The sequence below is a fragment of the Brassica rapa genome, chromosome A03, assembly GCF_000309985.2.
Source record: "Brassica rapa cultivar Chiifu-401-42 chromosome A03, CAAS_Brap_v3.01, whole genome shotgun sequence".
NCBI lineage: Eukaryota > Viridiplantae > Streptophyta > Magnoliopsida > Brassicales > Brassicaceae > Brassica > Brassica rapa.
This window is the reverse complement of record NC_024797.2, coordinates 27,718,299-27,731,355: the sequence shown is the minus strand read 5'-3', so window position 1 is coordinate 27,731,355 and position 13,057 is coordinate 27,718,299. Positions and strand designations below refer to the sequence as shown.

The 13,057-nt window shown below is 37.1% G+C and overlaps 2 protein-coding genes and 1 long non-coding RNA gene across 4 annotated transcripts; 1 reads left to right on the top strand and 2 right to left on the bottom strand.

Moving 5' to 3' along the window:
• Positions 1-2,537: 2,537 nt before the first annotated feature.
• Positions 2,538-3,847, bottom strand: LOC117132843. Its single transcript, XR_004456466.1, has 2 exons — positions 3,497-3,847; positions 2,538-3,419 (listed from the first exon to the last, which is right to left on the bottom strand). It is a non-coding gene; the product is annotated as an uncharacterized LOC117132843 (long non-coding RNA).
• A 615-nt stretch (positions 3,848-4,462) lies between these two features.
• Positions 4,463-7,012, top strand: LOC103861683 (putative anthocyanidin reductase). 2 transcript variants are annotated; one of them, XM_009139399.3, is made up of 6 exons: positions 4,463-4,703; positions 5,417-5,587; positions 5,839-6,044; positions 6,136-6,295; positions 6,385-6,595; positions 6,696-7,012. In XM_009139399.3, the coding sequence occupies exons 1-6, from the start codon at positions 4,571-4,573 to the stop codon at positions 6,865-6,867; spliced, it is 1,053 nt and encodes a 350-aa protein (XP_009137647.1). In that variant the 5' UTR covers positions 4,463-4,570; the 3' UTR covers positions 6,868-7,012. The 2 variants fall into 2 exon arrangements, with proteins under 2 accessions (XP_009137647.1, XP_009137646.1); XM_009139398.3 differs by having other exon boundaries at positions 5,839-6,056.
• Positions 7,013-7,572: 560 nt separating this feature from the next.
• LOC103861682 (disease resistance protein At4g27190) lies at positions 7,573-12,835 on the bottom strand. The gene is made up of 2 exons (XM_009139396.3): positions 12,131-12,835; positions 7,573-11,307 (listed from the first exon to the last, which is right to left on the bottom strand). The coding sequence occupies exons 1-2, from the start codon at positions 12,288-12,290 to the stop codon at positions 8,318-8,320; spliced, it is 3,150 nt and encodes a 1,049-aa protein (XP_009137644.1). The 5' UTR covers positions 12,291-12,835; the 3' UTR covers positions 7,573-8,317.
• Positions 12,836-13,057: the final 222 nt, after the last annotated feature.

The window sequence follows — 13,057 nt, the reverse complement described above, 5'->3', positions numbered from 1 at the left end:
TTATAGTTTACTAGTATTTATTACCAGTGGACATCGACAACATTGACAGTTTGTTACTTGTCTAAATTTGCTAAGAAAACTAAAAATGATCTACGTGAACAGTCTTTTTTCTTTTACGATTTCATTAATCTGGTCTCAAAAATTTTCCGGAAACAAGTAACTTTAATTAGTCTTTTTGAAAACAAGTAACTTTATTTAAAATTATTACTTGATGTGATGTCATATCATGAAATCATTTATTGATTTTGAAATAGATCGTTCGTGGAGGAGAAAGTGAAATATTTATGGTGATACCATATTTATTTGATCAAAAAGTTAATTGAAATGTTCAGTTTTATCCTTATCTTTTGACATTTTTAGTGGTAACTATTAAAGTAGCCCACTAAAACAAGACAAAAGCTCTTGAGATTGAAAGAAGCATTGACAATTTGAAGTTCATGTCTTCTCTCGTTTGTTTTCACTACTCCATTATTGATTTCTTTCTCTTGAAGTCTAATTTTCTCCTAAAGAGTTATAGTAATGAATGCATTCTCATACTGTTATAATTTTTTTTGAGAGCTAATTCTCATACAGTTATAATTACGATGATAGCTTAGTTAGGATTATCCGGAAGTTTTTGACCAAAGTAGATGTGGATAATTTTCTATAATTTTTAAAAATATGTATAGTAGTTTAAGATTTGGGTTTAATCTAGTCATTGTTTTTCCCTGTTTTAATTATTTTCCGAAATTATATATATGTTTTTTGGCATGAAAGAGCTGTCAAGTCAAGCAAATACTGAATTGTTCACAGTTGCATATCACTGTACGGTCCTCTCGTTCCTATACTAAAGACTTGGACAGTATTTTATTCCAAATCTACAAAATAAACCAGTCCGTCTTGACTATCGATAATGCCAAATGATTGTTAAAACATTTTTTTTTGGTAAAAATGTAAAGAATGATTATGTGGGAATATAATGGAATGTGCCTAGTTTCGAACTTTCTAGTAATCCGATCTTACAGTTTTATTTGTTCATGGCTTCATTTTATATGTTCATAACAATGTTTATAAAATATACTACAAATATTTCATTAATGTGATAAATGTTTATTTTTTCATGGCTTCATTTGGGAAGAGAAGAGACCCACAGACTTGAGAATTTCTTTGTATAGACTATATAGATAAATGTTTTATTAAAATAACTAAAATTAAAACCATATGATAAGTAAATAAGAATACTTTTAAGACAACACAGACAACAGAATGGATGGGCATAAAATATAAAACACATGCTACTAACCAAGAAAATGAGTGTGTCGGTTTCACCTTTTGCAATATTTCATCTAGGGCCTAATTTCATTACAGTCAAAATATTTGATATTTTCTGTCAGCCATGATTAGTTAACTTTATCTCCCACTAAGTACTTATAAACTTAGGAAAAAGTAGCCATAAACTTGATTGCCTTAGGCTAGGATAAAATTCATGTGTCTAAAATAAAGTTGACAAGATGGGTCACAAAGAGGTTAACACAATTAGACATTCTAAAGCCTTATGTATAATAGCTGAGACATCTACTGTTATTTATATTCGCAGCTTATTTCACATCAATGTCGTACTTAGAAATGCTTTGGAAAATTAGTTTGAAGTACGACTCGTAATTTTACTTGTAAATTTGTCATATTCTTATGGAAATAACTATGCAGTTCAAATCATATTCTTAGTTTTTGGTGTAAATCATTCTTAGTCATGTGTTTCATATCTGACCATTACTAACGGTTTTGATTAATTGGAAGAAAATATAGGAGCATAACTCGAACTTAGTATAAATAAAATATATTATCAAGCAGAAATCAAAGTTTCCAAAAAATTATCACGCAGAAATCAAAGATGCTAACAACATTTCACGCAGAAATCAAAGATCACCTTATTGTTCTTACCATACCATCTTTGTATGTGTGAAGCGGTTTGTGTCTATGTAATACCCAACTTTCTCTTTTTTATTCACCAGACAGGGCGAAGCCACCTTATGAGTAGTGATGGCAAGTGTACCCATAACTATATTGATATTCACAATTTTATAGACAAAACATTAAAATTTTGGTAGAACAGATGGCAAAACTCAGCCTATGCAGCATAATATCTTGAGTTCAAATCTTTTTCATACATTGTAAAATTTTGTTACAAATAATGCGCCCATTGAATATGTTCTCTAAATTCGCCTCTGCCAGACACTACCCACCATTTCATCATGTCGACAAGAATAGTTAATTATAAAAAAAAAGAATTATATCAACAATTACTTGTATCAGAGTATAATGCTAGTTAGATGCGAATTTCAATATATTAACGATACGTATACAAACATTATTATATCTATACATATAAATTCATCTAGAAGATAACGAAAATGAGTTGTAAATTATTGATCCGCAGAAACGCGGGGTTTCACACTTTGCATCCAAAGATTGCATGTTTTGTAGTTTTTTTTTAATCACGTAGGCTGGCGCATCCGCAGAAACCAATAAGCTATATAGCCTATATGTGTTTTTTTCTCTCCGTCAATTGATTATATTAAACACTGGATGGAATACAAAAGCCGGCGGAACACGTTGATATCCCCGGAAACAAAAGTCCATAGAAAAGACACTAAAACCCATACGAGGGCACCAAAGACCAGACTACAATATAACTTATACAAACGCAAATTCTTACAACTAAATCTTCCTACAATCCTTTAACAAACCCATAGATAGCAAAGTCAAGGCCAAAAATAACTGGAAGTCTTTCACAAGACCACAGTCAACCAAGCTGATAAGTGGCAAAAATGACTTAACAGAACCGAAATCACCTGAACCTCCTGTCCACGATGAAAAGCCAGAACCACGCCGAATAGCACCACACACACACCGACCCCAAACCATGGGTCTAAGAACCAAAACACCCGGGACCAACCCCCCTACAAAACCGCAACTTCATCTGATTGAACCAAAACCTCAACCTCTTTTTACTGTTTCAATCATCCAAGAAGAAGCCACCGAGGAAACCAGAGATCAGCGAACAAACCAGGAAGGGGACGAACTCTTATTAAAAGCTGCAGCAAGGACTCCTTCACAACTGGAAATGGAGAGGTGACACCAACCAACTTCTTCACAACAAGGATGCTAAACATGTTCTGCTCACGGATTCGTCATTAACGCCACTGCCGTACCGACACCAAGAAGAGACTAAAACAGCCAATCTATAAGGTAAAAAAGGATTCAGAAGATATAACCTCTCCGTTGAGTAGATAAGTAGGCAAAACAGGGGAGAGGAGCCAAGATGGAGAGGAGCATCAGAGCACATCTGAACCTTTGAAACCCAACGGTTCAACACCACCACACGAAGGAGACACTCTCCACACGCCTCCATTCGCCCCTAGCCACAGAACTAACCCACCCTGGAACAAGAAAGATCTAAACCGCAGGAAATAGCGATTGACATATAAGCTAAACCGATGACAAGACACAATATTACCAGATCGAAATTACTCTCATATGAAGCCCCTCCTTCTCGACTCCTTGCAGCATCTCGCTGCTACTCCAGCAACGTGACAGAAACTGTCTCACCGTTGTAAATCCACCAGAAAATCCATGGAAATCAAGAGTAGCTCGCATCTCGACGGCGTGTGAAGAAGAGAAACAGAGGTGGGTAACAGAGATACATACAACATAATAACAAGAAGAGGAGGAGGAGAAGACTCTCACGGCAACGAATCACCGGAATCCACCCCTCCTCCAAGCCAAAGTTGATGGCGGCTACTAGGGTTTTCTTATCGCTTTTCCTTTCTCTCTCAAATCTCCTTTTTCACTCTTGCACTATAATTATAGCCTATATGTGTTACATAGAGATTTTTTGTCGAACTAATTGTATACTGCTTATGATGTATGCGAGATGATTATTCCATTGATGGGTAAAGTGTGGATCAGTGGCCCAGCCCATCTTAGTATTCCAACAATGTCTTGGAAGCCTTCCTATTTGATGTGGAAGTTCTTCAAAAGCGCTAAGAAAGACACAAGAGTTAGATGGAAATGAGGCTCCATGACTGGTGTTATTCAGTTATGCCTACATAATCTACGGCGTCCAGATAAATGGAAGCAACAAAGTCACGAAGGCCAAAAATTAAAAAACCTGCACAAGTCGCTGTTTTCTATTCTACAGCTAGCTAACTGTTTTTAATATTTCACTCTTCTTCGATCTTATCCAGTGATGTATGTTCTATCTTTTTTTACCTTCTCTTCTTCATATATATCAAAATGCACTATGATAACAACACCAGTGATGCAATAATCTTATCTTACCAAATGTCATAAAATGCCAAAAAGAAATAAAAAATGGGGTTGTCTCGTAGTTTTCCGAACGTCAGATTTTGGAAAATACAATTTTGTTATAAAATACAAAAAAGTTAACACCAAACCAGAAAGAAACAAACATGCAATATTAAAATAGCACAGACAAAAGACGGTGGTGGTATCGTTACAAGCCAAAAATTAATAATTAACTCTCTAAACTCACTTTGGCATTTGGAGAGGAAATTAAGCGAGAGAGACAATGGAGCTGAACGGAGAGGAAGGAAAAGCGACGACGTATTGCGTAACGGGTGCAAGTGGATACATCGGTTCTTGGTTGGTTAAGTCTCTTCTCGAAAGAGGCTACACAGTTCACGCCACTCTCAGAGATCTTGGTACTCTCTTGTTTCCGGAAAAACAGAAACTAATTTCAATTTCTTGAAACTATTCGGTTAGTATCATATAAGTTTTTGCATGGCTCTGAAATTATTTGTTAATTTTTTGAAGTGTTAATTTGTTAATTTAATTATATCAAATCTTAGATACTTTATTTTTTTTGAAACTTCAAATCTTAGATACTTTACAGAGCGTTTTAGGGGGGGTTAGTGGGAGTAGAATTTTTATAGAGTTGGTTGATTCTAAAAGTCAATAGATTTGTTAAATTTGTAAAGAGTTATAAAGAGTATTACATATTTTAAAAGTTTATGAAAATGTTTTAATTCAAGGATTTTAAGAATCTAGAGGAAATATGCAAGATTTTTAAAGTTTTGTCTTATGAGTAAAATTATCTAGAATTTAATTCCCAATAACTCTAGATTTGATGGAAATTTAGAATCATTAAAAACTAAACTTTTTGAATAACAAGAGATTTTGTAAATCATTAAACAATCATCAAATCAATAACACTAGACTTTAATAAGAATCTTAGAATCCACCAACCAATAACAATAGAATTTGAGAATTTCAACAATCACTACAAATCCATATCCCACTAACACCCCCTTAGAACAATTATGGATGAATTGGTTAATTAGACTCAAAGTTGGACTGATTTGTAAAATAGCTTTGAAGTCATCACATTTAACCTAATAGCTTCTTCCTCTGACAGCAAAATCTCAATATTTTCAATCCAAGTGGAGAGGAAACGAACGGCTTAGAATATTCCGATCGGATCTTCAAGATGGCGGCAGCTTCGATGACGCCGTTAAGGGCTGTGATGGCGTGTTCCATGTCGCGGCTTCCATGGAGTTTGATATCTCACCGGATCAGGTTAATCTAGGTACAACCTTCTCGTTGCACGTACCGTTTTCTTAACTTTTCACATTGCCTTAACCGCTATAAACCAGAATCTTCGGTTAATTAAGTACTAATACTAAAATGTTATATATGAATATGACTAATCCCCTGAAGCCTTGACCATGATTTGGTGAAACGTACGTCAATGTAAAATGTAGTAAATGATGCAAAAGTCTCAAGTCAAGATCAAATAACACGTAGGTTAACCTAAACGAACCGGGTTTTGAATCTCAGAGAGTTATGTCCAGAGCAAAGTCATTGACCCGGCGATAAAAGGCGTACGGAACGTACTAGGTTCTTGTCTAAAGTCAAACTCAGTAAAGAGAGTTGTCTTCACGTCATCCATCAGTACCCTCACAGCCAAAGATGAGAATGAACGGTGGAGATCAATCGTAGATGAGACTTGCAAGACTCCCATTGATCATGTACTTAAAACAAAAGCAAGTGGATGGGTAAATGCTAGCATTACAATAGTATAACAGTTCATTTAGGCACTTATTAAATAACTTTAGACTTCGTGTGGACGACTAGGTTTATGTACTATCGAAACTAGTATCAGAGGAAGAAGCATTTAGATATGCAAAAGAGAGTGGAATGGATCTTGTTTCAGTTATTACAACTACTGTCTCGGGTCCATTTTGTACACCTTCTCTCCCATCAAGCCTTCAAGTTCTCTTGTCTCCAATAACAGGTGTGTATGTGTGTGTATATAATATTTTTGTGTTATCAAATATAAGTTAAAATGTTGGAGATTTTGTATCAACCATTTACTTTTTGTAGGGGACTCCAAGTTGTTTGGGATACTATCAGCAGTGAACAAAAGAATGGGTTCGATTGGTTTGGTACACATTGAAGATATTTGCATGGCGCATTTGTTTCTGATGGAAGAACCAAAAGCTGAAGGTCAATACATATGTTGTGTTGACAACATTGATATGCATGAGTTGATGCTTAATCACTTCTCTAAGGAACATCTTTGTAAAGTTCATAAGTAAGTTTTTTAAATTTTACATTCTTGAAATGCTTTTATCGACTCTTTTCTTTTGGTTTAGACTAAAACTTCTCACAAAATTATTATTTATGATTTATAGGCTAGATGATGATTTGGAAGAGAGACAAAGTTTGATGAAGCCTATGATTTCTTCAAAGAAGTTAAAAGATTTGGGGTTTGAGTACAAATATAGTATTGATGAAATTATTCGTCAAACCATTGATGCTTCGATCAGTTTTAGGTTTCCTACCTTGGACCACAAGCTCAAGTAGTGAGCTGAACAAAAAGTCAAAAATAAAGTTTTTTGTAGTTCCAACATGTTGTTTATTTTAGAAGGCTGTATACTGCCAAAGCGAGCCAATGAACTAATGGAAGTTCATATTAGCTGCAATAGAAACCTTCCTCATTCATTTCTTTTACCATATTGTTCCTTCCACACTTTAGATCCCGTCAAACCTCCATGGGGTAAAGCATGTAAAATTATCACAGGAGGGTACGACAATACATGATTCTACCATATGAGTGGCTACTAGATTAACAAGTTTGTAATCTACAATTTTACCAAACAAAAAAAAAAAAAAGTTTGTTGCTTACAACTCAAGCTTGTACATTACCGGATTTAACCGATGTTATGACATGTTTAGAAGGTTACATGATAGGTAACACTTAAGTTGACATTTTATGGTAGTTGCCCACTTTTGGTTAGTTTATCAAGTTCAACAGCTACATTTCTTTGCACTCTTTACCTCTTTGTGGCATAGTTCTCCAATATCTGTTGAACTCATGATGTATTTTTTAGTAAACATGTATATGATAGCTAAAAACTATTAAATCTGATGAACTATGAAGTCTGACCCAACTACTGTATACAAGATTATTTTGGTTAATGAAAAAGACAAGGTTTCTTCGTTTTATTTGCAAAAAAAATGGACATTCTTTTGACGTTTACAGTAACAAACATACTTTCATAGAACTTGTACAGAAAATAAAATTTCACGTTTACTTTCATTGCACGGAATCCAGTGATAAACAATCAAATACACACAAGACAAGAGAAACAATTATCCAAGAATTCTTGAGGTAGAACACCTTCAAACCTGTCACTAATTATAAAACCGTTACACATATATTTACATCTTTGTTAGTTGCCACCTCGATATAGCTGCATAAATGATGATTAAATCCACCAACTGGACCGTAATGTTGGGTCTGCACGTTGCTTAATACTGACCTGTCCCTGGCACAAGAAAGCTCTTGACTCAAGCCTTTGAGACTTCTCGTGGCTCTTGATTTTCGGCAAAGTATGTCGACCAGAGCAGCAAACCCACGTTTACCATAACCTTCTGCATCTTTTTGACAAAGGAAATTTATGAAAGTGTAAGAAAACGGACTACTACATCTTAAATATTCTCCTTTGTGAAGACCAGACACTTTTGAGGCCTCCTAGCAAATGCGAGCAGGTTAAACTACAGTGGCTAACATGGTTCACTGCTCAAACCTGAAAACTTTTTGACAAAGTGAGGGTCACCTGTTGAACCTGAAACTTTCTGCAACTCGAGGATTACAGTGTCCCTTCATAAGCTCCTCAGACGTTAGGTCTTCTATCTAAACTGGAGAAACCTCTTCTCTCTCTATTAGATTGAGCTGGAGCCCCGGTGACAAGATATTTGCAAGTGAGCCAAGTATTATCCACACCTCTGTAAGTCCATGATTACATTGTAGCTACAGAAGCTCTTCAGCCTGAGATTCTAGTAAGCTAGAAACTGGAGAAGCTTCTTCAATTGTGTTGGACCTCTGATAGCAAGACATTCCAAGAGAGCCAGTAGGTATATTCCCGTCAGATGCTATGAAACGAGGCTGAAGAGTTTCTCTTGTAGTGTTATCATCCCAAGTTAAGTTGTTCCACCAGTGTGTTTCTCCTCTTACTTCTTTGACTCCATGAGCGTCATTTGCACTTATTGGTAGATTCCTCAGAAGATTGCAACTTATCACTTCCACATGTTCCAGACATCCCCGTGACTCTTCTTGGCTACATAATCTCCTCAACCGCGGAAGATTCCTTAGCTTTATGACACGCAAAGCAGGTACCACAGAAGCAGAGGTTGGAACTTCTCCTGGAAAATAGTCAAACAGTTCCTGAAGCCTTTCACAAAAACTAACGTGTATCTCTTGTAGGTTCGGCAGGAAACAGATGAAGTTCCCAAATGAAAGAAGGCATTTGAGCTGGCTACATCTGCTGATTTCTAGATGTTTCAGTGTCTCAAATCTCAACCCCAGGTGACCAACGAGCTCTCTAATGGTTCCCAGATTTACACGACGCAGATGAAGTTCTTCAAGGTTAGGTAGAAGATCCAGCTGTGCGACACATCCACCAGCGGGTCTTATACTTCCACCAAAACCCTCTACCGTTAGAGATTTTAATAGGTTGAAGCTACTCGTGCTATCGATTACCAAGTCCTCCAGCATCTCATTGAGACCCCAACAATGGTTCATCACTAGAGAAGTTGTATTCTCTAGCAACCATCCAATGAATGCTTCTGAAACATTGAGACTACTAATAGTCACTCTCCGCTTGTCATGTCTAGAAGGTAAAGAGTTTGCTGTTGGACCGATAAACAACTGGAATTTCTTTAACCTTTCTATCCAGGAATTGTAATCAGGGGAGAGAGGTGGAACACATACGACTCTGATTGAGAGGACCGACAAACGTTGGAGGCGCGCAATCTCTTCAAGTGTTGCTTGCCCTTCTTGAGTTTGTCCTTGGACGCCCCAGTGGAAATGACTAAGGGTCATGTCTAGAACCTCTAAACTTGATAACTGTCCGATGATTCCTTCTGGAATGCTTTCGAGATGATGTGTACGCGAAAGGTCAAGTAGTCTCAAGCTGTTCAAAGTTTCCAACCCTCTTGGAGTTTCCCTTATTCGAGTGGCGCAAAGATCCAGAATTTGAATTTTTGCAAGGCCTTCAAGGGAAGGAACTTCTTCAAGGTAGTAGTAGTCTCTCAAGATGAGAGATCTTAGCTCATGAAGCTTGTTGAGGGAGTTGGGCAACGACCTTATGCATGTCCCACTTAGATTCAAAATTCGAAGTGCTGGAAAAGATATCAAGAACCCCTCAGGCAATTCCTTCAAGTGAAAGTTTCCTTGTAGCAGCAAAGTTGAGAGTTCAACACATTCTACCACTTGATTTGAGAGCCTTTTAAGCTTATTGTTCATCAAAGAAACTCTTCGGATTGAAGGAACGAACTTCTCATGTGGAAACTCGCACAAACCTATACCGGACATGACAAGAGAGTGACTATCATCTTGCGAGGAAGACATGACCCATATGGCAAAATCGCGAACCACATCATGCATCTTAACTGTGTCACCGTGAGAACCCTCTTCAAGTAAGCAAGAGTCTTTAAGATTCTCCACCAAGGTGATTCCTTGATTCATTAAGTAGCTATAGTTTTGTGTTTCATCAATGAACCCTTCGGCAATCCAGTACCTCACAAGCTCAGACACTTCTATTGAGTAATCCTCTGGAAATAAGGCACAGAAGAGGAAGCAAGATTTCATCTTTGGCTCGAGCAAGTTGTAGCTCCATTTCAACGGCTGGTAGACCTTTTCTTCAATACTCTTGACATAAGGCACCGAACACTTGAGTTCTTCAAGGGCATGTTTCCACAGGTTGACCTTCTTTTTCCCTCGCATAGCCATTCCAACCGTGACGATAGCCAACGGCAATCCACCACATTCCCGAGAAACCTCTTTTGCTATGGGTCTAACACGATCTAATCTAGTAACTTCTCCAGCATTTTTACAAAACATTTCCCAAGCTTCTTCTTCACATAAGTAATTCACTCTGAAGTCAATATCCGTTTTAATGCTCTGGCAAACCTCTAAATATCTAGAAGTCAAGACAATCTTTCTATCCTTGTGTCCATCTGTTTGTGGAATCCCCAACTTGTCTAAATCAATGGATTTCCAAACATCATCAAGAATGAGAAGAAAGCTACTTACGTTCTCAAGCTTTCCATATATCCGTCTGGCCAGTCTTTCCTCGCTTTCGCCTAATCTGATTTCCATATCCAATCTCTCAGCGATTTGCTTCTGGACCCTTCCCGAATCAAACTCTTTGGAGACTGTAACCCATATCACCATACCAAAAGGCTGTGTATCAGCTTCTTTCCATAGCTTATTGTTCAGTTCTCGGACTAAAGTAGTTTTACCAACACCTCCTATTCCCCAAATACCGACCTTTTGAACATCATCGCTCATCAAACAGCTTAGAACTTTGACTAACATCTCTGATGCTATTGTTTGATCAGTGATCGAGGGTCCAAGGATTCTCTCAACTAGTACAGATCTTCCTTCCAAAGAAAATATGTCGAGAAGATCTAAGCCTTGCTTCTGAAGCTTCTTGACTTTATCAAGAACTCCCATAAGTTTTTTACTCATCTTACATCTCAAGGACAGAGCACATGAAGCACGCCCTTCTTGAATTGAATTTGCTTCGGAGCCTATCTCTTCCACTTCTCTGAGCCATCTCCTCAGTTGCACATTCAAGGACTTCCCTTTGATCTCCAAGGTTTTGAGGTCTTTTTCCACTTTGTTTTGAACATCAACCAGGCCATTGAGCGCCTTATTTAAAGCTTTGATGTTTGACTTGAACCGGATGGTATAAATGGCTCGAGTATAGGTTGATCTGCATATACCACGCCCTGCCTCTGCCAAGAAAGAACCCAAAGCTGAGCCCAGACAATCCATGACAAAGAGTTTCACAGAGAGATTTAAAAAAATAAGAAGGAATGATAGTAAGAAAATGTGAGGAACCACTGATCAAATACCCTCAAGATAAACCACTATGAGGCACCAACGACTTCTTAATAGTCTCCTTAGAATAGAAAGGGTCACAAATTGTATGCTGACTTTATATGGTCTTCACAAATAAATAACTAGACTTTGATGTTGATGCCTTGATTTGGTCATCAAAGAGTTGACATTTCAAGTTTCCAACAACTTTACTTGAAGACTCTTCCCCGTTTTATTTTAAAACTTCTAGCAAGACTTCGGGTAGGTTCATCGAAACTTTATAATTTGGCTGTCACTTTTCAGAAATAATAACTATAATTTGGTTAACTCTATGCTTTAAACGTGGTTCAGACGTATTTCAAAAGTCATCTTTGACACCAATCCCACATACTAAGAAAAAGACAAGAAATGAACTACTTACAAGTGAGCGTGCACGCATTCTAAGAGTTGTTAGAGGCAAATATCAACAAGGGATTGTCTTAGAAACTGATTAAGCTCTCCTATAAATCTGCAAAGAACCAATATTCAAGCTTAGAACCGACAGATGATGTTAGATAGTCCCTAAATCCCCAGTAATAGATAAGTATTGCCTCTACCTAACATCAAAACAGAACAGAACAAAACAAGGAACGTGACAAGCTCGAGATGAAATAAGAATCAATACATCTCGGACCACATAAAGTATAGACCAAAGCAAATAGCTTTATGATTGCATTCCAAACCCAGAAATAAGCATACCCATTTGCTCATTGAACGTTGCCTGTAGCTCTGGGGCCATAAACTGTGTGGCAAAGAGAAAGTCCGCTCTCCTCTCCTTCAATGTTATTATTACTAACAACATTGAAAGCAAATTCACCCACAGAGCTAAGAGACTCCTCGATTGATTACCCATTTCCATCCTTCCAAAATGCGTCTTGCTTCAAGAAAAAAACACCCTAAGTGATGGCTTAAACAGAGGCTAAAGCGGTTTCACAATTGCGGAAAGATCACAGCATTTTTACAAGACCCTTCAAAATTCGACCAAAATTGAAGCTTAAGCCATAAACTTGACGATTCTGATTGAACTTTTGGAGCTGATTTCGATACGCAACGGATGAAAGAGCCCACCTCGGCTCAGGGGCACATTGTGGGTATCTGAGACAGAATCGTAAAGAAGAAAACTTTGTATTTGAACCAAAAGAAAACGGTAAAACTGTTAAAAAAATAACCTTTTGAATTATTATGTAGAAATGAAACTTGGTCGAACTCTGTTATTAGAGCCCTGCTTAAGTGGCGACTGTTTGTTAACATCACAACTGAACCTTCCTCAACTGGTGAGTCTCTGTGCTCCCTCGGATACGTAGCAAGAGTGAATCCTTGTGAGATTGGAACGGCACACGTACGTCAAGTTAACAATAGGCCGTTGGATTATGTTTGTAACTAAGTGTTGTTTCTAAATTTGTATATAGCTTGTATTAACCTAAAGGGTCTATTTTATCTACTTTCATCTTGTATCAGGATGAATAATTGAGTTGAAAAGAACTTGTTTAGTGTTCTGAAATCTTCAATAGATCAGCATTAGATCGATAAAACTATCATCTTTGTTAAGTATACTAACCATAAGATAATTATTAATGGTTTCGTAACTATTTTTGGTGCAAGACTAGCTACGAAACCATATGCTGA

Excerpts from the sequence above, each read along its gene's own strand:
- LOC103861683 (XM_009139398.3), top strand. The coding sequence starts at position 4,571 with ATGGAGCTGAACGGAGAGGAAGGAAAAGCGACGACGTATTGCGTAACG. Across the intron at positions 4,704-5,416 it reads CGCCACTCTCAGAGATCTTG|CAAAATCTCAATATTTTCAA; the intron begins GTACTCTCTTGT and ends TTCCTCTGACAG. Across the intron at positions 6,596-6,695 it reads CATCTTTGTAAAGTTCATAA|GCTAGATGATGATTTGGAAG; the intron begins GTAAGTTTTTTA and ends TATGATTTATAG.
- LOC103861682 (XM_009139396.3), bottom strand. The coding sequence starts at position 12,290 with ATGGAAATGGGTAATCAATCGAGGAGTCTCTTAGCTCTGTGGGTGAAT. Across the intron at positions 11,308-12,130 it reads AACGTTCAATGAGCAAATGG|AGGCAGGGCGTGGTATATGC; the intron begins GTATGCTTATTT and ends CTTTCTTGGCAG.